The sequence below is a fragment of the Mastigoproctus giganteus genome, chromosome 1 (assembly GCF_048544385.1).
Source record: "Mastigoproctus giganteus isolate SK-2022 chromosome 1, ASM4854438v1, whole genome shotgun sequence".
In the NCBI taxonomy this organism is placed as follows: domain Eukaryota; kingdom Metazoa; phylum Arthropoda; class Arachnida; order Uropygi; family Thelyphonidae; genus Mastigoproctus; species Mastigoproctus giganteus.
Genome location: NC_143575.1, coordinates 167,675,554 through 167,702,529, shown reverse-complemented (window position 1 = coordinate 167,702,529; position 26,976 = coordinate 167,675,554). Strand labels below are relative to the sequence as shown.

The 26,976-nt window shown below is 37.6% G+C and overlaps 1 protein-coding gene across 5 annotated transcripts in view; it reads right to left on the bottom strand.

Annotated features, from left to right (window-relative positions):
• Nucleotides 1–26,976, bottom strand: part of baz (par-3 family cell polarity regulator) — a 760,042-nt gene that overhangs the window by 86,828 nt on the left and 646,238 nt on the right. For all 5 annotated transcript variants that reach the window (XM_090374871.1, XM_090374873.1, XM_090374874.1 and 2 more), the window contains exon 19: nucleotides 8,018–8,101. In XM_090374871.1, coding sequence (XP_090230997.1) covers nucleotides 8,018–8,101 — 84 coding nt within the window. The remainder of the gene's footprint in view (nucleotides 1–8,017; nucleotides 8,102–26,976) is intronic.

Below are 26,976 nucleotides of genomic sequence, written 5' to 3'. Positions count from 1 at the left end.
TATAGCATTACATATTGAGAATCAAACAGCTATTTCCAGCTGGATGAGATGGAATACTTTTAATTTTTGCAGCATAGCTACACAGTAAAGATTATCATCTGAGGTGCAGTGGGGTTTCATCTGCCTCCATATACAGGAAGTGGACAGTAGGTGTTTTGAAGGCTCCCACAGTTATCCTTAGGGCACTCTGCTGAATAGTATTCAGACGTAACAAGGAACTGTTTCTTGCGGAGTCATAGACAGGTGATCCGTAATCTAAGCTGGACCGGATTAAAGTTTTATAAATATGTGAGAGGGAGTGTCTATCAGCACCCCAGGAATTAGCAGAGACAGCGCTTAAGATCTTCAATTTCTTTATACAGGCCGTTTGAGTGTAGGCTATATTGTAGACTAGAAAAACTAAGTTTATTGTCTAGATATAAACCCAATAAACAAAAATTGTTGGTAAGACAAATCAGATTACTTTTTAAATATAGCAGGATCCAGACGTAGTTTCCATTTATTACAGAAATGAATTTTCTGTAATAAATGGAATTTTTTATTTTCTGCTAAAGAATAGCCATTCCACTGCACCCAGATTCTATTCTGGCAATGGATAGTTGAAGATGCCTTGCAATGGCATTAATAGTTTGTGACTGACAAGAGGTAAGATCATCAGCAAATATGTATGATTCAACTGTTTTTGTATATCTCATGTCATATTTCTAATTCTTATTGTAAATATTGTTGCACTGAAGATGGTACCCTCTTCTCTTGTTCAAATGATTTGGATAAACTTTTCATATATCCAACCTGAAACATTCTGTGGTGCAGGAAGTTTTGTATAAATTGGGATAACTGCTCCCTCAAATCAAAAGAATGAAAGTCCTGGAGGACACCATATCACCAAGTGGTATTGAAGGCTTTCTCAATATCGAGATTAACCATGACAAGATGTCTCCTTATGAAAGGATTGCGGATGTTTGGTTCTGCTATGATCATCACATCTAAGGTTGAGCAATTCTTCTGAAACCAGTAGTGGTTTCTGTTTAGCAGATTTTTTGTTTCCAGAAACTACATCACTCACCTGTGAACCATTTTTTCTAAGACTTTGCCTAAACAGCTAGTCAGCGAAATCAGCCTATAATCTGTGGGATGGTATGATCCTTCCCTGGTTTCGGAAAAGCTACTATAATTGATTTATGCCAGGAATGCAGTTAAGTATTTTCTATAAATATTTTGTTGTAGAATTTCAACAGTGAGCTTATTGCTTTGTTGTTTAGTTTTTTTAACATTATATACCAGATTCCATCCAGAATCAGCAGCAGTATTGGATGTTTTCACATTAGTAGAGGCATATGATGTAAGAATGCAAGCTTATACAGCAACAAAAAAAAAAAAAAAAAAAAAACCATTGCCCATTTCTCAGGAGATACGTGTTTACAGCTAAGCATACCAGATAATTACTATGAAAAGGGACTGTGATCATCAATATTGTTTGGCACTTAGGGTCAACGAACAGCTGCTTGAAAGAAAAGTAGTGCTGAAAGTGAAAAAGAAAACCCAGTTTTTTTTAGACCCATAGGAAGCAATATTTATAATGTGCTTGGGCCAAGAGAGATTAGAAGTCAGGGTAATGCCCAATAGCAATATATGATTTTGTCTAGAAATCAGAGTGTCATTGAAGATAAGCATAGGAGCAGAAGAATCCTTTTTTGCAAGATATAAGACAGAACTGAGTTTTAGAAGGATTGAACAACTACATTATCTTTGCCGCACTGGAGAATTACCTAGAGATCAGCAATTAAGGAATTGGTAGTGGATATTTGAGAAGTTGAAGCTGTTTGTGCAGGGCAAGGTTTTTCAAACTTGAAGGTGGAATGCAAAGTACTATCATAAGCAAAACTATGGATAGGATTTCCTGTCAACGGAAGAAGATAATTAATATACAAGAGGAAAAGAGTAGAAGAAAGAACTGAACCACGGGGAACACCAGCATTAGTGAATTAGTTAGAAGACAGAACCATCTACCAGAGAACCATCAACTGCAGTAAGCATTTGATGGTAGATAGTAGAGAGAAAACTGGATACCCAAAAAAAATAAAAAATTGCCAAACCATAAGATGGAAGCTTATTTAGAAGACATTTCCGACAAAATGATCAAAATGAAATGACAAGAACAACTGCTTGAGTTACAGCAAACTTTTCTGTTGAATTTGTCCATAGATGGGTAACATAAGCCAGAATATCACCAGTCTATCGGCACTGACAGAATCCATACTGGCAATCATTGATCAGATGAAAGGTTTCTAGATAGTTTAAGGGTTGGTAGTTAATTGATTTCTCCATTATTTTAGAAAGAGTAGAAGTAATTGCAATGGGACAGTAATTGATGGGAGCTATTTGTTACCCTTTTTAGGAACTGGCTGGATATGAGCAATTTTTTTTTTTTTTTTTTATGAGAACCCCAAACACGAGAGGTATTATAACCTATAGTACTTAGTACCGTGCTTGGGTTGGAGGTTGAGAAGACGAAAGAAGATATTTGTTGATATTGGACTTGAACTTCTGTAGATTGTAATTTTCAGGAAATACATATGAAGGAAGGTTGTTCCAGAAAACGGCAGTTGAATGAATAAATGAGGAAGATGAAAAGTTGGTTCTGTGGGTTTGAAGTTGGACAGTAAATGGATGTTGGCTGGTGGCGGCACGTGTTCGGACCGTTTTGAAAGAGAGAGCGAGAATTATAGAAGCCAATTCAGAAGAACAGTGCCCATGGAAGTATCTGTAGAAGAGGCATGCAGCAGAAACAGTGCGTCTATGAGAAAGCGAGTGGAGAGACTCTGTTAGAGATGAATCATTAATTAACCTAACTGCCATCTTCTGAATGGAATCAAGAAGCCTGAGAGAGGTTTTGGGGGCACCACCCCAGATGTGGGAACAATATTCCATGGCAGGGCGGATTTGCGATTTATACAGAGTGAGCAGCTGTTTGGGAGAAAAGTAACACCGAGAACGAAAGAGAAAACCAAGTTTTTTAGATGCAGAGGAAGCAATATTTGTAATGTGCTTGTGCCAAGAGAGATTAGAAGTCAGGGTAATCCCCAAAAGAGATATATCATTTTGCCTAGAAATCGGAGTGTCACTAAAGATAAGCATAGGAGCAGAAGAATCCTTTTTGCGAGATATAAGACAAGATTGAGTTTTAGAAGGGTTGAAATCAACTAAGTTGTCTTTGCCCCACTGGAGAATTACCTGAAGATTGGCATTTAAGGAATTGGCAGCAGATTTTCGAGAACTTGAAGCTGATTGAGCAGGACAAGGTTTCTCAAAATGGAAAGTTGAATGCAATGTGCTATCATCGGCAAAACTATGGATAGGATTTCCAGTCAATGGAAGAAGGTCATTGATATACAAGAGGAAATGAGTGGGGGAAAGAACTGAACCTTGGGGGACACCGGCATTAGTGGAGAAGTTAGAAGACAGAGAGCCATCTACCATCACCCTCAGTGAGCGATCAGAGAGAAAACTGGATAACCAATTACTAAAAACAGTGGGCAAACCATAAGATGGAAGCTTGTTTAGAAGACCTTTATGCCAAACACGATCAAAAGCCTTTGAGATGTCAAGAGCAACTACTTGTGTTTCACCGAACCTTTCCATTGAATTAGTCCATAAATGGGTAACATAAGCCAAAATATCACCAGTGGATCGACACTGACGGAATCCATACTGGCGATCGTTGATCAGACGGAAGGTTTCTAGGTAGTTTAAGAGTTGGCGGTTAATTGATTTCTCCATTACTTTAGAAAGAGTAGAAGTAATTGCAATGGGACGATAGTTGGATGGGAGGGATTTGTCACCCTTTTTAGGAACTGGCTGGATATGAGCAAATTTCCAAGTAGAAGGTTTGATTGATTGATTTGATTTGGTAGTTGTTGGCGCATCGGCTTCAGTGGCCATATTGCACCTCCCAAGGTTTTTGCAGTACTTTGATCCAAGCCCGAGGCGGGAATCGAACCCGCGACCTTTGGGTTGCCGGGCAGGTACGTTACCCACTCGGCTAGCCCGGTCGGCCCAAGTAGAAGGAAAAACACCTTTGGAATAAGAAAGTGAAAAAAGGCGGCAAAGAATAAGAGTAAGTTCAGGAGCACAGGTTTTGAGAAGAAGTGGAGAAATACCATCAAGACCTGGAGCTTTCTTAGCATCAAGATTCATCAAAATCCTTCTGATATCCTTTTGACGGAAGACCACAGGAGGCATTGAATGGAGCGTGTTAGGAATGGTGGGAGGTGTTTTACCAAGATCATTAATACATGAGCTCGAAGAAAAATGGGATGCTAGCAGGTCAGCTTTATCCTTGGCTGAAGCGACAACAGAACCATCTGGTTTGGACAGAGGTGGGAGCAGAGATGGGCAAAAGTTGCGGCCAATAGCTTTGGCAAGAGACCAGAATGCTCGGCTACCATTAGGGCAAGAAGCAAGTTTTCTACTCTTAGCCTGTTCAAACTCTAGTTTGGACTGATTAATAACTGCTTTACAATTGTTGCGTCGGTATTACTAGAAAATGAGTCGGTGTTACTAGAAAATGCTGGGTCGGTGTTACTAGAAAATGAAACTGAAGAATTAGAAACAAGCCAATTACGATATGCAACGTTCTTCTCTTGGACAGCCTTAGCACATTTATTGGAAAACCAAGGTATAGATAAAGGACGAGATTTTAAAGTGGAGTGTGGGATAAAGGATTCCATTCCTGCAAGAATAATTTCACTGACACGATCTGAGCAAACGTTGACATCAGAAGTTTTGAAACAGTAATCAGACCAAGGAAAAGAAGAAAAGAAGTCTCGCAGGTCAACCCATTTTGCATTCTTGTAATGCCAAACAATACGAGGTTGGGAATAGCCATGAGATAAAGGTTCCATTGGAGAAGAGACAATCACCAAGTTGTGATCTGAAGTGCCTAAAGGACCTCTCACTTCAACCTTGTACTTAGAAGGGTTGTTTGTGAGAAAAAGATCAAGCGTATTGGCTGTATGATTAGGATTGTCCGGTATTCTAGTAGGTAAATGAATAATCTGTGCTAGGTCATTAGTAATTGCAAAAGCCTCAGCATCTCGACCTGCTGGGTCGGTGTTACTAGAAAATGAAAGCCAGCTGGAGTTGTGAATGTTAAAATCACCAAGGAAAATTACCTCACTGTTAGGAAAGTTGGACTGGAGAAAGTCAAGTTGCAAAGAGAGGAAGTCAAAGAGCTCCAAGTGATTAGTGGAGTTGGGAGAACGGTAGAGACAACAGATGAATTTTACACAATGAGGTAGAGAGATTTTAAGCCAGAGAAGATCAAAGAGAGGAGATTCCAAATTGCCAAGTCTCTGACAGGGAATATCAGAACGGACATATGCACAAGTACCACCTTTGAGTCGAAAGGAATCATACAGCAAATAATTTGGACATCTGAGATGAGCAGTAGTTGAATCAACTGATAACTGAGATTCAGTCAGAAAAAGTACATGGGGTTTGGAAGACTGCAAGTGGAAATGGACATCGTTGAGATTAGAACTGAGACCACGTATATTTGTGAAATGAATTAGGAAGTCCTTGGGAGGTTTAGATCTTTTCGCAGATAAGCTTGCTCTATTATTTTGCCAATTCATGGTGTATTCAATAGTAAGAAAAAGTGGGTGGGACATGCTGTATGAAGTAATGAAATTTTTGGATATGGCGTACATGTGGTAAGAATATACCCAAATCCTTGACATAACGTGCTCCCCGACAATGCTCCCCGCATACACACTACTCGGACTCCCTCCAGTCACTATCTGGCAGAGTAGAGGTAGCAAGATTATACACTAGCTGATCCGGAAGCTTCCTAGAGAGTTACCAATAGGTTCAGTCCGGTGTACTAACTAGCGGCCGGCCTGCGAACACCGTTTTAGAGCTGTACCCTCGAAATGTAAGGAATATTGGATCTCGCCACGACATTCATCATAACCACAAAAATCATCAATCATACTGCATAATGGAAGAGATAGGGAAGGGTTGGCCGGAACTTAGCTCTAGAGACTAAACATGGGTTCCACCACTTCAAGCCTCCAATAAGCAAAGTGGTGGTATTTCACCAAGTGTGGAATAAAGGATTCCATTCCTACAAGAATAAGCTCACTGACACAATCTGAGCAAACTTGGAAATCAGAAGTTTTGAAACAATAATACGACCAAGGAAGAGAAGAAAAGAAAATTCTCAGGTCATCCTTTTTGCATTCTTGTAATGCCAAACAACACGAGGTTGGGAATAGCCATGAGATAAAGGCTCCATTGGAGAAGAAACAATCACCAAATTGTGATCCAAAGTGCCTAAATGGCCTCTCACTTCTACCGTGTACTTAGAAGGGTTGTTTGTGAGAAAAAGATCAAGCGTGTTGGCTGTATGGTTAGGATTGTCCAGTATCCTTGTAGGTAAATGAACAAGAAGAAGAAGGAAAAACACCTTTGGAATGAGAAAGTGAAAAAAGGCAACACAGAATGGGAGTAAGTTCAGGAGCACAGGTTTTGAGAACAAGTGAAGAAATACCATCAGGACCTGGAGCTTTCTTAGCATCAAGATTCCTCAAAATCTTTCAAATATCCTTTTGATGGATGACCACAGGACGTTTTGAAGAGAGTAGTGGAAAGTGGTTCACCAAGATCATTAATAAATGAGTTGGAAAAAAAATTAGGATGCTAACTTTATCCTTGACTGAAGTGGCAATAGAACCATCTGGTTTAGGCAGAAGTGGGAAGAGAGATGGGCAAAAGTTGCGGCCAACAGCTTTGCAAGAGACCAGAATGCTAGACTACCACTTGGACAAGAAGCAAGTTTGACTCTTAGCCTGTTTGAAATCTAGTTTGGATTAATTAATAACTACTTAACAATTGTTGCGAGCTTTGGTGTAGGCAGAAAATTAAACTGAAGATTTGGAAACAAGCCAATTACAATATGTGACATTCTTCTCTTGAATAGCCTTAGCACATTCATTGAAAGACCAAGGTTTAGGCCGCCTCCGTAGCCAGGTGTGCAAGAGCAGCAGTGTGTATCACACACTTCTTGATTAGACCGGGGTTCAAGCCCATGGCCACCAAAAACATAGGATGCAGAAAGGTCAGGGAATGACCACTGAATATCCCCGGAGCAATATGGCCTTAGCTGCTAATGCTCCTAAAAAAAAAAAACCAAACCAAGGTTTAGATAAAAGATGAGATTTTAAGGTGGAGTGTGGAATAAAGGATTCCATCCCTACAAGAATAATTTCACTGACATGATCTGAGCAACCACTGGATCATAAGTTTTGAAACAGTAATCCGACAAAGGAAAAGAAGAGAAATCATGCATATCATCCTATTTTACATTCTTGTAATGCCAAACAACAAGAGGTTGAAATGGCCATGAGAGAAAGGCTCCATTGGAGAAGAGACCATCACCAAGTTGTGATCTGAGGTGCCTAGATGACCATTCACCTCAATCATGTAAAACTTGAATAAGATACTTACTTAACTTTGTTTTATTTGAACTGCCCTTGTATTTTTACAAAAAAATCTGAGCTAACTGTATTTAAAAAAATCTGCTATAATTAATGGGAATACATAATATTTACTCTATAATACACAGTTTGATTCTTATACAAAATGAATTTAAGGCAGGAATAATGACTAATGACTATTAGCCAATGCACATGATGTAACGTTGAAGATCACTGAAATTCTGAGCTTTTTAAATATCTGGAAATCTAATGCAAAACATAAAGGAAAGTCATATCAAATGAAAAATAAAAACCATTTCACTAGCATTACATGAAGCATTAATAAAATTATGTAAAATATTTTAAACCACTGCATAACCATCTGTATGCTTTAAAATAAACTAAAGAATGTATCCCAGTGACTCATGACGCTGAATACAATTAACACAAATCACTATTAAAATTGAAAGAAGACATTAAAATATATACAGACATAACAGACAACAAAGAGTGTGATGCCCAAGGCTAATTCACTATACCTTAGGCAGTGATCGCCTCTGATGATTGTGGATGCGGTTATAATGCAAAGGATGAGGTGGTACAGGTGGTGGGTGTTTCTGCGGCTGGAACCAGAAGCAAATAATATTAGAACTAATTTACAATTCAGAATTATTATAAACATTGGTAATAAAATACCCAGTGTTAGTTTATACTGTTAAAATAATGAGGAAAAGCCAAGAAAATTATATATACCATTTATAAAAGCTGGAGAAGTAAATATACATGATTAACATAGGCTAATTCTATGTCATGAAGTCAAGGGCTAATCAATATTAAAAGATGTTCATTTTTCTTAGCTATGTCTATTTCAAACTGACTATGTAATAAGGACTTGGTCCTCTTATTTGTGAATCATCACAACATATTAAGGTAAAAATTTTGAATGAAATTTCAAAGTTGAAGGGGAAAAAATGAACTTTTTCTACGTGTAACTCAACACATTGTATAACCCTTCAGTGATGTCCATCTATGAGCTCTAATATCTTAAAGGTCGTAAATGCAGAAAGAATAAATTACATTACCTATTACAGAGGTGGACAAGAATAGTAACCCTGAGAGCTGAAAGCATGCAAATTTTATTAAATAAGAAAAAAGAAACTGAAATTGAATTTTTGTGGTCATTTTCATAAACAATACTTGTGAAGGCTTAAATTTGGATAAGATATGTTTCGGGAGGAAAAACTGCCTCTGCTAATAGAGAAATGTTATATGAATAAAAGGTACATAATTGTTTCTAATAATTTTTGGTATTTCCTCAGGAAAGATACTGTGTAAATTTTTTTTATGAATAAAACTTAAAAAAAATCACAGGAATTTCTTGAAAATTTTGAACTTGTATTAAAATAATTGGATATTTGATTGTTAATCATGTCCCCCCCCCTCTTTTTAATCAAAGTATTAGTTTGTTGCATGAATGTCTGCAGTCCATATTTCATTGAAAGTTACAGTTCAGACCAGATGTGGTCAAACCATTTATTTTTTCATTCCAATGTTTTCAGAATTTAAAAAAGATTATGCAACTTACATAAAAAAGAAATGGAAATAATCAACAATAGTAACCGGTTCATCATGATATAACTTTTAGGTTTAGGCAAGGAAAACTGAATATCAATAATTAATAGATGTCTAAGTAATCAAGTTACGCAACTATTATTTTATTTTTTGTTTGTAGAGGTGTGTGTGTGTGTAGAATTCAGTAATGGAAATACTGTCATATAAAAAGTAAGCTAAACTAAACTGGCTTCCTGTTACATAATTAAAAAAGGATATATTACTTTAATAATTTTATAAATGCTAAATAATATTTTCACATGCAAGGTAAATAAATGATAAATGTAAATAAGTAAAAGTATTAATAAATTTTTAGTGTTGACACTCCTGTAGAAAGTGAAGACATGGAATAGTTAAGTGAAGGAGAGGAAAAAAAGAATTATAAGTTAAATTCATATCCTTATGGGTAGCTTTTGTATCCATGAGAATTAAATGCCAATAAAAAGTTAAAAAAATCAGAAAAGCTAATTTATCTAAAGCTAATTTTATTGCATGAAGTTCTGCAGGGAAGCTGCTACACTCAGGTGGAAGGGCAGCCAAAATGATAGTAGAGGGAATACTGCCGCTGCTCGAACAGATGAATGTGATTGGTAGCCATCATTATATATTGGCAAAAAATCAGCGTATTTCTAAATATGGATTGCGTGGAGTTGTTTCACATTGAGTGTCAGTAAATGATTCTTTTCCCACTTGTGAAAATTAGTATCGAAATTTAATTGAGGAGAGGAAATCCAAGGTGGTTGGGAGCAATTCATTACTTTTTGCCTGTAGAAAATAGGAATATTTCAACTCTGTGTTAATTAATAAAATGTAAACATGCTGGTCTTATTTTACCGGGTTTATTTCTATAGAGATATTGCAGTGGTGGATTAAAGAGATATGGCTCAATAGGATGCTGACAGCAACTTTGTATTTTAGCTGCGTACTTAAGTAGTAATGTTTTTCTGTGGAGGCAAAGAGGGGGGGCTCATGACCTTCAATATATAAACTATGGGTTGGAGATGTCCTGAAGGCACCAAGTGCAATCCGCAATGCACTATGCTGTATAGGATCCAGCCAGCATAGTGTAATCTTTTGGGCAGAATCACAGATTGGAGTGCCATAATCCAAACAGGATCTGATCAATGCTCTGAATATGTTCAGCTTTTTGAGGCAGGAAGTATGCACAAATTTAAAGTGCTCAAAGAAATTTAATTTCCTGTCAAGGATTAATCCCAAGAATCTGATACTGTTAGTCACTGGAATGGTAAAGTTTGACATCTGAAGTTCAGGATCTGTATGCATTTTTCGTTGATTACAAAAGTGGATTGCAACAGTTTTCTGTTGTGATAGATGATAGCCATTGCACCCTGCCCACCTTTGGACTTTATTCAGGGATATCTGCAATTGCCATTCAATGGATCTCATATTCTGGGGGGGGGGGGGTAGAGATATCGTCCACATAAATATAAGTCTCAACAGTATTTGGAAGTTCTTTTTTTATGGAATCAATTTTAAGGGCAAAAAGGTTTGCATCAGTACATAACCTTGTGGCACTCCTTCCTGTAAAAATGTCATAGAAAACAAGTTGTGGTATTGAACTTTGAACGAACAATTCTGCAAAAGTTCCCGATGAATATAGGCAGGTTGCCTCATAGACCAAGAGCACGGAGGTCAATGAGAATGCCATGATGCCAGGTGGAAACAAATGCCTTCTCTATGTCTATGGAAACATAACAAGATGTTAATTTTTTTTTTACAAAGGCACTGTGAACTGCAGACTCAGCCTAGATCATGAGATCTAAGGAGGATCTGTTCTTATGAGAGCCATGCTGATTATTACTCATTAGGTGTTGCGTTCTGATGGTCAAAACTAGTCGATTATGGATAATTTTTTCAAGTAATTTACCGAGGCAACTGGAGAGGGAAATTGGTCTGTAACTGTACAGACTGGTAGGATCTTTTCCAGGATTCAAAAAGGCAAGAACTGAGGCATGATGTCAAGAGCTGGGATAAATGTTTTCCAGAAATTTGTAAATTTTTGTCACCAAGGTTTTGTAACATGACATAACATATACCATCTGGCCCAGCAGCACTGTTGCGTGTTGTTTTAATGTGTGTAAAAGTTCAGAATATTGAAGAGGCTGATTATACGGAAGGAAAACTGCGGTTCGAAAGTTGATGGCTCGCTGTTCACTCTTGGTCTTTATTTTCTGAAAATCCGGAGAATAAGTTGATGCCACAGAAACTTGGGTAAAGGTTTTGCCCAAGGCATTTGCTATGTCCTCAGGAGCAGAGAGTTCTTGCCCATTCCATGAAAGAATTGGTGAAGAGGTGGTTAGAAATTTGCCGGAAATCTGCCTAATTTTCTTCCATATTAGCCTGCAGTTAGTGTTTCTATTTATGGTAGTTGCAAACTGAATCCAAGAATTCTTCTTGGCTTGCTTTTGCCCTTAGCTTCTTATAATTGATGATTAGCTGTTGTTTAGGATCTACGAAATAAATTCCATGCTTTATTTTTTAACTTCTTTTTTGCTTTTGTGCAGTCTTCATTCCACCAATAGTTAAGGTTTCGTCGGGACTGGGGATTTGACAATGGAAATGAACCGTTAGCTGCAGATAGTAGGTGTGAGGTGATATAATCTGTGGCTTCATCTATCGACTGTGTTCGTATAAATTTCTCATCCATGGTGACAGCTGACTGAAACTTCACTGTTGGCGTGAGAGAACTTCCATTTCTGCAAGGTTGGGCTAATGGTGGTTGTGCAGTGAGCAGATCACAAATAATCGGAAAATGATCACTGCCCATGGGATTGTCCATAACAGACCATTCCATGATTGGAAACAGAATCGGAGAGCATATCGAGAGATCGACTACAGAAGTTTGTCCATTTGGTAATTGTATGTGAGTGGGTGGACCAGTATTAAGAATGGTAAGGTTTTGCTTATCCAGAAAGGTTTCAGTTTGTCGGCCATGTCTATCTAATTTAGTCGATCCCCATAGAGGGTGGTGGCTATTGAAATCTCCCAAGAGACAGACAGGTGAAGGTAACTGTATTAGCAGGTTTTCAAGATCTTGGTAAGAGAAGGTATTAGTGGGAGATAGATTGATACTACTGTTAATGCAATCTGGGTTATCAAACGCATAGCAACAACTTCAATTTCAGTTTGCAAAACAATTTCTTTGGTTGGAATCTTTGAACTGATGAAGATGGCCACACCTCCATGGGCGGAATTTGAAGTATTACAATCTTGTTGATAAATAGAATAGTATAGTTCTTTATGGTGGAAGAAATTCGGGCAGTTAGATAGGTTTCCTGTAGGCAGAAACCAATTGGCAAGTAGCAGTTAATTAAGTATCGAATATCGTCAATGTTGCTCCGAAATCATCCACAATTCCATTGTAGAATATAAGGCATTACTGGTGTTTAGTAAAAGAAGCTGTATCTGACTATTTTTGTAATGTGACTGGCTTGTGGTGTTCAGGCTTTGGTTTGTCTTTTTTTGAGAAGAATGGCCGACCAGTGTCCATATCTTCTTCTGCATATATTTCTAAGATCAGTTCTTCCTGTCTGGATGAGTCAATTGTATCCCTAGATGTTTCTTGGATATTCTTTTTTAAATTTGAGCTTCGATTATTTGATGTAGAAGCAATCACTGGGGTAGGAGAAGAAGGGGTAGCTGGTATTATAAGGGCAGTACTGCTTGCCCGGTTCAACTGCTTGGGGATATTGGACTGTTGTCGAGAGAGAACAGTCTGAGTCCAGTCGGAGATTGAGGTGTTTGAAGGGACTGTAACATCAGTTTGGGTGGCCACTGATTGATATTTTTGCACAATGGAGTATGTACGTTTAGTAGTAGTAGTGGGAGCAATTAATTTCCTTGCTTCTTGAAAGCTTACTTTATTTTCAATCTTATATTTCACAATTTTCTTTTCAGTTTTCCATTTGTTGCAAGTCCTAGAACATGCAGGATGGTTGCCTTTACAGTTAGGGCAGGTCATTTCCATTGCAGAAGAATCCCCAATTGTGATCGGAGGACCCACAGTTGGGACAAACTGGATTTCCTCTGCATGCCATTTGAGAGCGGCCATACTTTTGGCACTTGTAACATTTCAAGGGTTTAGGAATGTAGGGTTGAATGTAGCAAAGAAGATAACCTGCTTTTATGGATGAAGGTAGGTTCGGGGTATTAAAAGTGAGGATAATATTCCTTGTAGGTGTGAGTGTGTTGTCCTTTTAAGTCATGATTCTTTTTACTGCAATTATATTTTGCTCCTAAAGCTCTTGACTTATCTCCTCCTCCGAGACATTCAATAGATCCCAGCTGGATATAACACCCTTAGATGTATTTAGGGTTGCTGTTTTTTTTTTTTTTTTTTTTTTGGAGCATTAGCAACTAAGACCATATTGCTCCGGGATATGCGGTGATCATTCCCTGACCTTTCCACATCTCCGTATTTGGTGGTGATGAGCTCGAACCCCGGTCTAATCAAGAAGCGTGTGCTACGCACTGCTGCTCCTTCCCACCTGGCTACGGAGGCACATTTAGGGTTGCATGGGGGAGAAACATTTACTGGAATTCCAGCAAATTTTGTAAGTTTTAACAGTTTCTTGGAATGTCTGTGGTTTGTTTCCACTAGCAGGTCCCCTGATTGCAGTCTCTTGACTGTCTTAAGAGATCCTGCCAGACTTTTCCAGGTGTTTCTGGATAAGGAATGGAGACAGCTTACTGAGAGGCTGATCTGTAAGGGAGTGCATTATGAGAAATGCAGCAAACTCTGTTACTGAGGAATTGGTTTTAAACCTCTTGGGTTGTGACGTGTCATGTTCAGTATCTATCTCTGGCTGAGAGCGTGTTGGCTCTAGAGGCAGAAACACATCGTGATCCGTATTTGCTCCTTTTGGCCCTTGGCAGATTAACTGTTCTGCCAAGGTTTTCAGCCATGCCATGGGGAGGCAGGAGCAGTGCCTAGTGTGACCAAGCGTAAAGTAGTAAGTATTAGTAATAGAAATAAGAAAAATAAAGAAAGATGGCTTTTCTTTCTTGCTCTGTACAGGTACTTTTGTAACAGGAGCTGTTATTAAATAAATAAATTTCTTAAGACAGGAATGTAAAATAATTATAAATCGCTTTTAGACAATTGCACTTTAAGCACAGAGAAAACGCGCAATCACAATTGTTGGGGCCATACAAAGAAGTTTCTACATTCTTGGAATGATCTGTGGCAGAAAAAATTGTTGACAATGCCATATAAATTTTTATTTTAAAAAGTAGTATTAATCTCACTAGTATAGAAACAAAATATCATTAAGATTACTGCACTGTACAGTATATAATTTTTTTTTGTTAATTATATCCTAGTACTAGTAGTATTATGAATTTTGATGCAATATGAAAAATTTAAAGTTCATAAAATGCAGTTAACATGAAATAATTCCTCACAGTCTCCAGCAATTCATGTTGATCAGGTTGCATTTTAATTATATATTTCATTGCTCTGAGCAAGCATGTATATATATCCACTTTCATTCATTTGGTTTAAATGTTATGTGATGTGGTCACAAGCAACTGTAGAGCAGTTTCTGTAATAGAAGGTGAAATTAGGTAAGGAATTAGGATACAAACAATTTCTTCAAATCCTTATTTCAACACTCTGGTATATTATGGTTAGCAAGGACAGGAGTGTTTATTTCTCACCTAATTACTTACCTTACCTGGAGGGGGGGGGCAGATACACAGACTAATAAATTAACAACAGCTGCAGGCAAGGGTGAAGTGCTGTTGTTATGGTAGTTTCTTTCTGCTTTTCTAAGGGCTACTTAGGCCATATTAGGCCTCCCAAAGTAATTGAATTTACATATGAAAACTGCCTGGGGAGCAGTTAGAAACAGTTATACATTTGATTATTTGTTTTAAATAGATAAAGAATTCAGAGAGATTTGCTTCTTTACCTGTGATGTTGTTGAGGGAGAATGGGTTTTCTGGATCTGAAAGAAGTGCATCAGACATTGTTGAATAAGCTACATTCAATTAGTATATGCTTTATGGTTAGTGATTGTGAGCAGTGCGTACACTGTGGAGGATTATTTCCTGTGAGCAGAAAGAGATGTGTGAGGTGAGCATGGCCCATTCGGGTTCTGGCTAGAATTACTTCCTTCTATTTTTATGAAGGCTAGAAGTCCATACTTGTGGTTCAGGTTTTACTTGAAACAGCTTGTTATTTGTTTGCATTTTCCATAGAAGTGTCCATTGTTTCATATATGTTCTCCATATACTGTGTCCATAATCAGGATTTGGGACTAGATAATTTGTTGGGGCTATATTGGAGGGATGCTTTGCAGCATTATCTGCACATTCATTTCCTAGAATACCACTGTGGCCTGGGATCCAAGAGAAAACTTTGCTGATGCTCATGAAGATGTATCAGCTCAAGTTTTATGAGCTTTAATAAAGGATTGTAAAGTGAGGAAGTGCTTTTCAAAGCTAAAAGAGCACTCTGTGAGTGTATATATTATGCTTTTATTTATATGACAGGAGTGAGATGTTTTTCAGGGCACACTTAATGGCATGGAGCTCAGCAGTATAACTGTGAATTTGGATGGAAGTGAAACTGAAACAGTTGTATTAGGGAAGACAGCAGCTGTACCCACTTTGTCAGGCTTTGAACCATCAGTACAGATCTTAGTAAAGTGGGGATACTTTTTGTGCATGGGTAAAATATAGTTCTTGAATGTTAACTTTTCCTATAGCACCTTTATCCCACTGCTTAAAGTAATTATCGCAAGAAAGTGGTCCACTGGTGTCCAGATCTTTTGATTTTCTGAGGATATTATCAAGCTGAATATTCTGGTGTTCTGGTAATTTCTGCAGTGTTTGCTCACTGTGGATCATTTAGTACTGGCAAAACAGGATGAGTGGGGATGCTTTTAATTTTAGCTGAGTAGTTCATCAGTAACATCTTGCTTCTGATGCCAAATGGAGGTTCGTGAGCCTCAACACGAAGTCTTTAAATTGGGGATGTTCTGTATGCACCTAGGGCTATCCTAAGAGAAGAGTGCTGTATGGGCACAATATGGGCTAAGGTGCTCTTCCTAGCTGAGTCATAAATAGGTGCCCTATAATCTAGCTGAGATCTAATTAGGGACTACATAAGTGGAGCAGGGTATAATGAGCTGCACCCCAAGGTTTACTAGAGATGACCCAGGGTATATTCATTTTCTTTGTGAAAGTGGTTCGTAGATATGCGATGTGCTCCTGGAAGTTTAACTTTTTATCAAAAATTAGCCCATTATTCAATAATTTGTTGAATAGATCTAACAGGGCTAATTGGGATTGTTCATCTAATTGTTGTATCATTGCATAATGTATTTCATCAGGATCGAATGCACTGTTTCATCTGTAGCAGAATTCGTTTTAGTTCTGCTGTGAGCGGCAAGTTGTATTGTTCGCAGTGATTGCCGAAAAAGTTTAGGTTTATTTTTTCAGCCTCATTCTTGTAATTTTTGAAAGCAGTTGAGTATGAACAATTAGTAGATGTATTGGCAAAATTTTCACCGAGTACATTGACAATATCTAAGGTATAAGGGTATTTGTGACCAACTGTCCTTTTCAATTTAGTAATGGGAGGGGTTTATTTGAGAACTGTTTGTCATCTTTCTCATCTTTTTCCAGATAAGTGTAGCTGGTGTGGTAGTGGTTATAGTGGATGCAAATTTCATCCAAGTAGCTTTTTTGCTGATTTTTTGCACTTTCCTGACTTTAGCTCTGGCTATCTTGAATTGTATCAGAGTGTTCGTTGTTGGATTTTTGTGAAAGAGATTCCAGGTTCTATTTCTCTCTTTTTTAGCTTCCTAGCACTTTTTTCTACCATGGTTTTGGATATATTCTGGTGTTAGAAGACTTTAGGTGTTGTTTCTGCAGCTTGAAGAATATTATCTCTGACATACACCATTAATACTTGTACTGATTCTTGTTTAATAAAGTTGCTGTTAACTTGGCTAGTGTCCTGAAATTTTTCCAATCTGCATCATATATTTTCCATCTTGGGTGCTTACTCACTTGGCATGAGGTTTTCTTCATGATTTTCAAAATTATGGGGTAGTGGTCTCTGCTCAATGGATTCTCATGCATGCTCCATTTGGTCATCGGGAACAGTGTTGGTGAACAGATAAATAAATCTGTTGCGGAGCTGCTTTTTGATGGAAGGTGGAAGTATGTGTGTGTGTGTGTGTGTGTGTGTGTGTGTGTGTGTGCACGTGCGCCATCATTCAAAATCATGAGGTTGTTCGCCCCATAGCAGGTGATGTTCATTTAGGTCACCTAAAATGCAGAATGGAGATGGTAGCTAAGCAATCAGCTCTTCGAAATATTTCAATAGGAATTCTCGAATGGGGGGGGGGGGGTTAGATACATTGAAGTTATGGTAATATTGAAGCGTATTGCTAAATGGGCTACAACTGCTTTTAATGGTGTGTTCAACGGTATTGCTTGGGAAAGCACATGCCTGTTAACTAATATTGCGACTCCTCCTCGCATGGTTACATCTGATATGTGATCCTTTCTATATGTGGTATAATTTTTGTTACTATTGTCCTATGGTTTTAAATAGTTTCTTGTAGGCAGATACTTAGTGGATGGTCTTGGGTAATGAGGTCTATAATATCATTAATGTTTGGGTGGAAATCTTGACAGTTCCACTGGATAATTGTATCTGTCACCTGGGGTTGTATGATCACTCAGATTGTTTCCTTGGGGCTGTTTTTGCTTTGTCTGCCTTGGTTTTGTCTTTCTTTGGAAAATGGGGTCTTCCTGTATCCATTTCCTCTTCTACAAAAATTGAGAACAGGACCCTCTCTCCGATTTCTTACCTCTATATCCATTTGTTCTGTCATCTATGTTTCTGTATTGCTTATCCTTTCTTTATTTTTCTTCTCACACTTTCTGCATTATCTGGTGGGAAAGATAAAGGTGTATTGATAATTTTTTGTTGTTGTTTTTGTGGTGGAGATGATTTGTAAAACTCAGGAACCCATTCTGAGATTGATTCTCCTGGGGGGAATTGTAACATCTGTTTGTGTTCCACAACATTTTGAATTAGGCAGTTTTGTTTCCAGAGCCCTTCTGATTGTGGTAACTTGAGCTTTCTTTATTTTTCTTCTCACACTTTCTGCATTATCTGGTGGGAAAGATAAAGGTGTATTGATAATTTTTTGTTGTTGTTTTTGTGGTGGAGATGATTTGTAAAACTCACGAACCCATTCTGAGATTGATTCTCCTGGGGGGAATTGTAACATCTATTTGTGTTCCACAACATTTTGAATTAGGCAGTTTTGTTTCCAGAGCCCTTCTGATTGTGGTAACTTGAGCATAAGAAGGTTTGTTTGCTATGTTTATTTTAATCACTTTTTTAGATTCTTGATATGAGACTCCATTTTTTGTTTTATACTTTTGTATTCTTTTTTCTTTCTTCTAGATTTCACATTCTCTTGAATATGCAGTATGGTCCCCTTTACAATTTGTGCATTTATGATTTTCAGCTGTGCAAATAGAAGTGGCATGTTCTTGAGAGCCACAGTTTGCACCTGTAGCTTTACCTCTGCATACAGTCTGTGAGTGGACAAACTTCTGACAACTGAAACATTGGAGAGGATTTGGGATGTATGGTCTAATATTGCAGTGTAGGTATCTTGCTTTTACCGATCTGGGTGGTTTTGGCATGGTAAAAGTGAGTATCATATTCTGGGGGGGGGGGTATTATCCCTCTTCTTTAATTGTAATTCTTTTAACACTAATGACTCCTTGTTCCTGAAGCTCACTTTGAATTTCCTCTTCGGACACATGTAAATCCCATTCCATAATGACGCCTTTTTGAGGTATTTAATGTATTGTGTTGGGATACAGTTACTGGTATTCCTCCAAAGATTGTCATTTGTAATAATCTTTCAGAATGTTTACAATTCTGAAAGATTATTTCTACTTAAATATCACCTGATTTTAATCTTTTCAAAATTTTTTGGTAGACCGACAAAAATCTCAGAAGTCTTGTATGAGAAACGGTGACAATTGGCCGACCGATTTCTCAGTGTTTGAATGTATGTTGGAGCATTTAAAGTATTTATGTCAGTTTTAAGTTTCTTTGTGGCGATAGAGCCATTTCTCTCACCACAAAGATCCCTTTAAAGGTGTGTCCAAAAGAAAGCAATTCCTTATATCAGCTCTATTCGGATGCACGGACCCAGTGAATTAATGGGTATTGGAGTCAGTTTGCTTCAATTCGCCCTGGAAAGGAGAACTTTTCCCCCTCCAGGTTACCAGTCCTGCCACGTGGAGGCAGGAGCAGTGCCACCTTGTGACAAGCAAGGTTAGTAATTAATATATACATGAAAAAGGAAAAGAGAAGGTTACTTTCCTTCTTAATCTAGTAAAGTTTCTTTCTTTACTACAGATTATTTAATTGTGTGTTAATGAAGACTTTAAATAAGGAAAAGAATTCTATTTCAAAAAAGGGTGCTAATTCAGAGCAGTCACTTGGTCACAGAATCGCTCAGGACCTGGGGCCTCTCTGCTCTGCATCAATAAACAATTCTGAACAGCTGCATTCTTGTTTTATTAGGTATTGTTATCAATTAAGCCATGTCCCTGAGTAAGTGAGTGAATGTGACAGTGAACAACATCTTCCTTTAGTTTTGATGTTATCAGATCGAATCCCTCCATTGTTGTTTTTGTAAAAGCAGACATTGACTTTTTATTATTATTATCATTGCATATGAATTTAAATTGTTTTTTCATCTGTCTTACATTAAAAGATTGTGATTCGAACTTCACAATCCAAATAAAAAGTAATGCCAAATAATATACTGTAGCAATAAGTGACTTTTTTTCCCTTCTTTTTATTTGCATCGATTGCAGGGCAATTGAAGCATGCTATTATTGTACTATTGAAACTTTTCTGTTGCTGCCAATGCAGTTGAAAAGTGTTCTGTGTTGATCAGGAGCTGTCTAAATATCTTGGCTTTCTTTCCCAAAGCATTGGCATTAACCGGTGAAATACCACCACTTTGCTTATTGGAGGCTTGAAGTGGTAAAACCCATGTTTAGTCTCTAGAGCAAAGTTTCCGGCATCCCCCCCACCCCCCATACTTCTCCTTCAACCCATGCACGGTACTAAGTACTATAGGTTTTGATACCTTTCGTGTTTGGGGTTTTCATAAAAAAAAAAAAAAAAAAAATAGTAGCGGCATATGACACAAGAAATTAAGCTTATACAGCATCTGCAAAAAAAAAAAAAAAACTTCCCATTTTACCCATCCATTCGTTCTAAAAGTTTGTTCAGTTCTTCCATGAATTCATTTAAGCTATCAACTTCCACGACAGATGGAAGTTTGTTCCAGCAAATAACTACCCGTTGGCTAAAAGCAAATTTCCATACATCTATTCTACAAATGTTTTTACAACAATTTGATTTATGCCCCTCAGGTTTGTAATCTGCACAAGAGGAAGAATCCTGCTCAAACCATTCAAGGCCTTATACACATCAATCAGATCACCTCGCAGGTGCCTAGTCTCCAGCTGCTGAAATTTGCAGAACTCAAGCCTTTCTTGGTAAGGGGACCCCTTTGTTTCCCTGACCAATCTTGTTGCCCTTCTTTGTACCCATTCCAGCAACTCTGCATCCTTCATAAAATGAGGCCTCCAGACTAAAGGGGTGGCCTACCTATTGCCTTATACAAAGAAAAAATCACCTCCTTATCCCTACTGGCAAAAATTCTTGTATATCATTGAAAACACTCCATGACAGGCCCTGGTAGCTTGTCTGGACTGCTCAGAAACCTCATATCTGACTGCACAATTACTCCCAGGTGTTTTTCCATTCTGTACAACCCCGAGTGCAGTACCACACTGTTGATAAGTTTCTCTGGAGTTACTGCTAACCATATGCAGTACTTTGCATTTGTCAATGTTAAACTTCAGTTGTCACTTCTCTGCCCACATACCCAACTTTTCTAGATCCTGTTGCAGTAGCATACTGTTATTAACAACCCTGCCAACCTTTGTATCATCTGCAAACTTTGACATTAACCCTGATATACCTTCAATCAATATCATTGATAAATATACAAAACAACAATGGGCCCAACACCGAACCCTGGAGGACTCCACTAATAACCACCAACTTTTGATATTAGAAAAACTGGTGATTGGGTATAAGCAGAAGGAAAAATAAAGTTTTGTTCTAAAATGGGGCAAAAAAAAAAAAAAAACAAGGTTTTTAAAAGTCACTACTTCTTTTCCTATCTCTGCAATTTTAATAATAATGCTTGTTGATTTTGTTCTTCCAGAATCATATTATTTTTCTTATTTTGCTACTGGAAAAGAAATACTGTGCAGGCAAGTTTTTCAAAAATATGACAAACATATTTCTGAACAACACACCTGCACGATCACCACATCTCAAAGGTAGATTACGTACTGTGACGAAAAGGATGCGAATAAACATTTGGCATGTGTGACATCACCACCAATTCAACTTCTAATTTTGCATTTCATTTTATGCAATGAACATTGTCTTTAGGGTTATTTATTTGTAAATGTCATATTATATCATATTTCCTGCCACTTGAAATTGAAAAATCATATACTAATCATAAAATAATCAACATATAAATGAGTTTGTTTTGTGTGCATATAGTGCACAAGACAAACTCATTACCCTTTTCATATTTTACAGTACATGTAAAATCTAGCATATATGTCTTCTGAAATTTTGTCATGTCTCTGGCAATTTACTAAAAGACATTGTTAATTTGCTTTGCACTAACTACACAACTGAAATGACTGCACAAAAGGGGCATTTCTATTTTGCAATGTAGACTATCACAGCACACCAGTGACAGATTCTTTAGTGAAAATAAACAGACAGAGAAACTTTTTCATCAACTATATTATAATGAGATGGAGAAGTGTCAAATTGAGTAAAAACAAACTGGATCTCCATACTAAATACAGAGAGTTGGCAGCTATATTATATGCAGGGAGTAGTCTTCAGCTGTTAGTAAAGAAATTATATGTGCAGTACTTTTGCTCATGTTAATTTTTTCTCTCTTTGTTGTTTTATTTTTTTAATGGAATATTACCAAAGCAATTGTGTGGGTTTAGTAATATTCAGTAATGTTCACTTCATTAACTTCATGGTGCTAAGCTGCTTCTTGTTTATCATTTTGACCAACAGCCCAAGGGATAAAAGAATAATAAGAATGAAGTATTACAGTTAATAAAAATAAGTTAATAATGTAAAATAAAATCAAAAAAGTATTTAACCACACTGCCAATGTGTTTACCCTTTATATGTGTTTAAATAATTTTCACAGTTAATGATTAGTCCGATTTAATGTACAGAAACCAGATTGCTACTTTATTGGCATTTAGTTATGGCACACTAGAGCTAAGGTTAATGCTATTTAACATGGAATGACATATCAGAGAATAATGACAACAAGTGGTCAATGAAAATGAGACACTTGAGAAGCACTGCACTCTTGCAAGAACTGGCTGACATCACTAGTCATGTATATAATAAAATCAATTATAGAGTAGCACCACGCTTCTCCCTGCCTACAATAAAGTAGCAACTTCAGATCTTCTATCCCTATTTCAGAGTGTAGAAGACACTTTGATTCAAAAACTACCTGACTTACATTTGCTTATAGACTGTTCTACACACACATCCTCTATAGACTAATCTAATCTTATAATACACTTTGTGAATTTCATTTCTGCACATTAAATAGATTGGTTAGTTTGGATATTTTACTGGCGCATCAGCTTCTATGGCTATAGCACACCATTCTTATCATTTATGATTCTTATCATCTTTTTATTATGATTTATATCAAATTATGGTAATTTGTGTGTTTCAGAAACTAAAAAACTTCGGATATATTCGATTTATCTGACAATATTGTTTGTAATGAAAATGTGTCCATTCCTTTTAAGGATTTAAAGGTAATCTGACATTCTCGCATAAAGTTAGGGAATTAAGTAGAATACGTTAGACTATTTGCACTGTGTGATAGTCAGAGAACTGAGGTGGAGATTCAGTCTGGAGCAGGCAGGAGTGAGTAACGTTGGTGTGCCCTATTCTTGTTTGTTTATCGGCTTTATGGTGCAAGGGCAGAAAGGCCATAACGAACCTAATTTGGGTGATTTTAAATACACAGTTTATGTATATAAATGTTTTTGAAGTTCACAGTGCGGTGTACAGTTGTATCCATTTATTATTATTATTAGCTATATGGTGCAAGGAAGCCTGAGGCTTATGTTGCACCAGCCAAAAAAAAAAAACAATATCTGAATTACCCTGTGAGAGAGAGAGAGAGAGCAAGGGAGAGAAAGAGAGAGAGAGAGAGAGATTCAGAAGTAGAAAGGAATCACCAAGAAAGAGAAGAATGATGATATCCAGCTCAGGACCCTGGGTGTGCCAAGCCTATACTCACCAGATGAAAAACTTTTGGACATGTGTGGGTAACTGCTAGGAGGTCAGCACAATATTGAAAGGAATGTTTGTCCAGGAAACAGAGGTAAACATAGTTTGTTGGTCACTATTGTATTTGGGGCAATCAATGAATACATGTTGGACAGTGGGCTGAGTGGTGGATCAGTGCCTGCAAGAAGATAAAGATGTGTATCACCTATTCGTATTGGTGTTTAAGGGCACAAGGGCAGCTAAGGCCAAAATGTGCCAAGTCCTATATTATTATCCTAAAGTAATATAATTTGTTCCATTTTGGCATCAGTGGAATTCATATATATGTATTTGCTTCAAAAAGGTATAGAGTTTAGCCAGGTTAGCACTATTTTCAATCATGTGGGCGCCTATTCGTAGTCAGGTGAATACGACTTCTTCATGCCTGTTTGCACGTATACCGGATTTCCAAGTTTGGAGATGTTTCTTTATACGGAGCAGTTTGTTGCCAACTTGACTTTGCCAAATATGTTGTCATTTTTCAAGACACCACTTATTTATAATTGACTTGTAGTCTGTGATCAGAAAAGTAAACGGTTGATCTATAGCATCTGTAGCAGTTTTTGCAGCTAGATCAGCAAGTTCATTTCCAGAAACACCAACATGACCAGGGATCCAACAAAAGATGACTTCTTGTTTCTTCCTATTTAGCTTAGTCATGGTATTCCAAATCTGTACGAGTAAGGGGTTATGATTTTTATTTTGCTGTATAGCTTGGAAGGCACTAATGGAGTCTGTATAGATAACAATATATTTGTTGATAAGGTGAAATTGAATGCTATGAAGATAGCACAGAGTTCAGCAGTGTAGCTGCTGCATTCAATGGGGAGTTTGTTGGTTATGGTAAGGTAAAGGTAAACTGCAGCCATTATCAACCCACTGCAGGATGGAAGCCTCCTCAACATGCTGAGGGAAATGGACCATAATCTGCCATGCTGGTCCAGTGCGGGTTGGCAGATCGACTGTATTTAGCAGTCAGGGACTTGAACCCCTGGTCTAACTCAAAGAGTGTGTGCTACTGCACTCCCATTCCTGACCACTCGGCTACGGAGGCATAGCTGGCTATGGTAAGGTTGGGAAATACTGCTGCTGTTGCTGTTATGGGGATTTGATGGCGCATAAGCTGCTGTGGCTATAATGCACCTATTAATTTATAATATGGATATGAGAAATTTTTGTAAAATCAGAAATGATTAAAAAGTCCAGTTTGCTTGAGGTACTTGAAAAATTTGGAAATATTTGCCTTGTCACCAATGAGGTTCTCTAAAGTTATTGGTTTATCAAGATTTACCAGTGACAGCACAGTTGATGTTCTGTTGTTTGTTTAAGAGCTTTATGGCACAAGGACAGCAAGGCCATAATGCGTCTATTGATGTTCTGTCTTGTATATAGCAGCGGCAGTCAATGAGAATGTGTTTAACAGTCAGATTTATAGAACAATGTGGAAACTGTGGTGGATCGTCTCCTGTGAGTAAATAAAGGTGGGTTAGATGAGTATTACCTATTCTCGTCTTGATGTACGGACACTGGAATGACAAATTTTCGGATCCTGTTTAAACTGTAAGAGTTTATTATTAGTTTGAGAGTGCCAGATTGTTGTCCATTCTAATCGATTTGTGTATAGTCTGATACTGGAACAGGGATATTTGTTAAATCTAAGGTGATTGGATTTTTTGCAGCTTTGTGGGCAAGTTCATTGCCCAAAATACCAGAATGTCCTGGAAACCAATAGAAGGTGACTAGTTGGGTGTTTTTCAATCTGTAGTAACAAGTTTCTAATTTCATCAAGAATAGGATGAAGTTTATCTGAAGAATTACATAATGCTAAGATTGAGCTGAGGGAACCAGTGTAAAAAACAGATTTTAAAGAACAGCCAGAACAGAGATTTTCGAAAGCTAATTTAATTGCATATAGTTTTGGCTGAGAAGATACTGAATTCATCAGATGGAAGGGATGCTGAAATTGTGGTATTTGGAAAATACCACAATTTCAACTGCAGCTGCTCCAACATTTGAATTATTTTTTGGAGCCATCTGTGTATATTGGAGAAAAATCAATGCATCTTTGATTGTGAGCAGCACGAAGTTGTCTGACATTTGAAGCTTGCAACATATTCTTTCCCCATTTACAGAGGAAAGTGTCATAGGTCGGTATAGGAGGTGGAACCCAAGGTGGGTAAGTACAAGTTGCTACCTGTTGTATGGAATGGATGGAAGCATTCCAAACTAGCATCAGTTCAAGAAGGCACTGACCAGCTGGTTCTACTATGATAGGTTTATTTCTGTAGAGGGTTTCTAATGGTGAATTGAAAAGGTATTACTGAATGGGGTGCGAGGCGCAACTTTGTATCTTGACAGTGTACTTTAGCAATAGTGATTTCCTACGTAAAGATAGTGGGGCTCATGAGCATTAACGTAAAGGCTATGTGCTGGCGATGTTCTGAATGCACCAATTGCAATCCTCAATGCACTGTGTTGAACTGGATCAAGCCAGTGTAATGCACTCATTCTGACACAATCATAGATATTAGCTCCATAATCAAGACAGGATTTGATTAATGCCCTGTATAATCAGAGTAGGGAGGTACGATCCCCATGTTTATCTTTTTTTATGTTTATCTAAATATGTTTATCTTTTTTAGACAGGCAGTACGTACTTTTTTAATATTCTCTAAGAAATTTAGCTTGTTGTCCATAAATAATCCGAGAAATCTGATGTTATTAGTGATAGAGATTTTAGACATTTGAAGTTCAGGATCCGGATGAAATTTGCGCTGTCTACAAAAATGGATAGCAACTGTTTTCTGCTGCGAAAGTCGATAGCCATTGATGCTGGCTCATTGCTGTATTTTATTTAGTGATATCTGCAGCTGTCGTTCAATAGATCTCATGTTTTGGGAATGACAAGAGATGGAAAGATCATCTGCATAAAAATAAGTCTCTGCAGTATTGGAAGCTTAGTGATGAAATCTATTCTAAGAGCAAAAAGAGTGGCACTCAGTACTGATCCCTGTGGAACATCTTCCTTAATGAAAGTTGCAGAAAGGGTATGTGGTTGCAAACTTGAAATGATCTAGTATGTAGAAAATTCTTCATAAATATAGGAAGGTTGCCCCGCAGACCAAGAGAGTAAAGATCTCTAAGTGTACCATGCTGCTAGGTGGTGTCAAAAGCCTTCTCTATATTTATTGAAACCATTACTAGATGTTCGTGTTTAACAAAGGCATTATGAATGGCAAATTCTGCCTTAACCATAAGATCCAAGCATGACGAAAGCCATATTGACTATAGCTCATTAACTGTTTGGACTCAATGATCCAGATGAGTCTACTGTGGACAATTTTTTCTAGGATTTTGCTGAGGCAGCTTGAGAGAGATATTGGT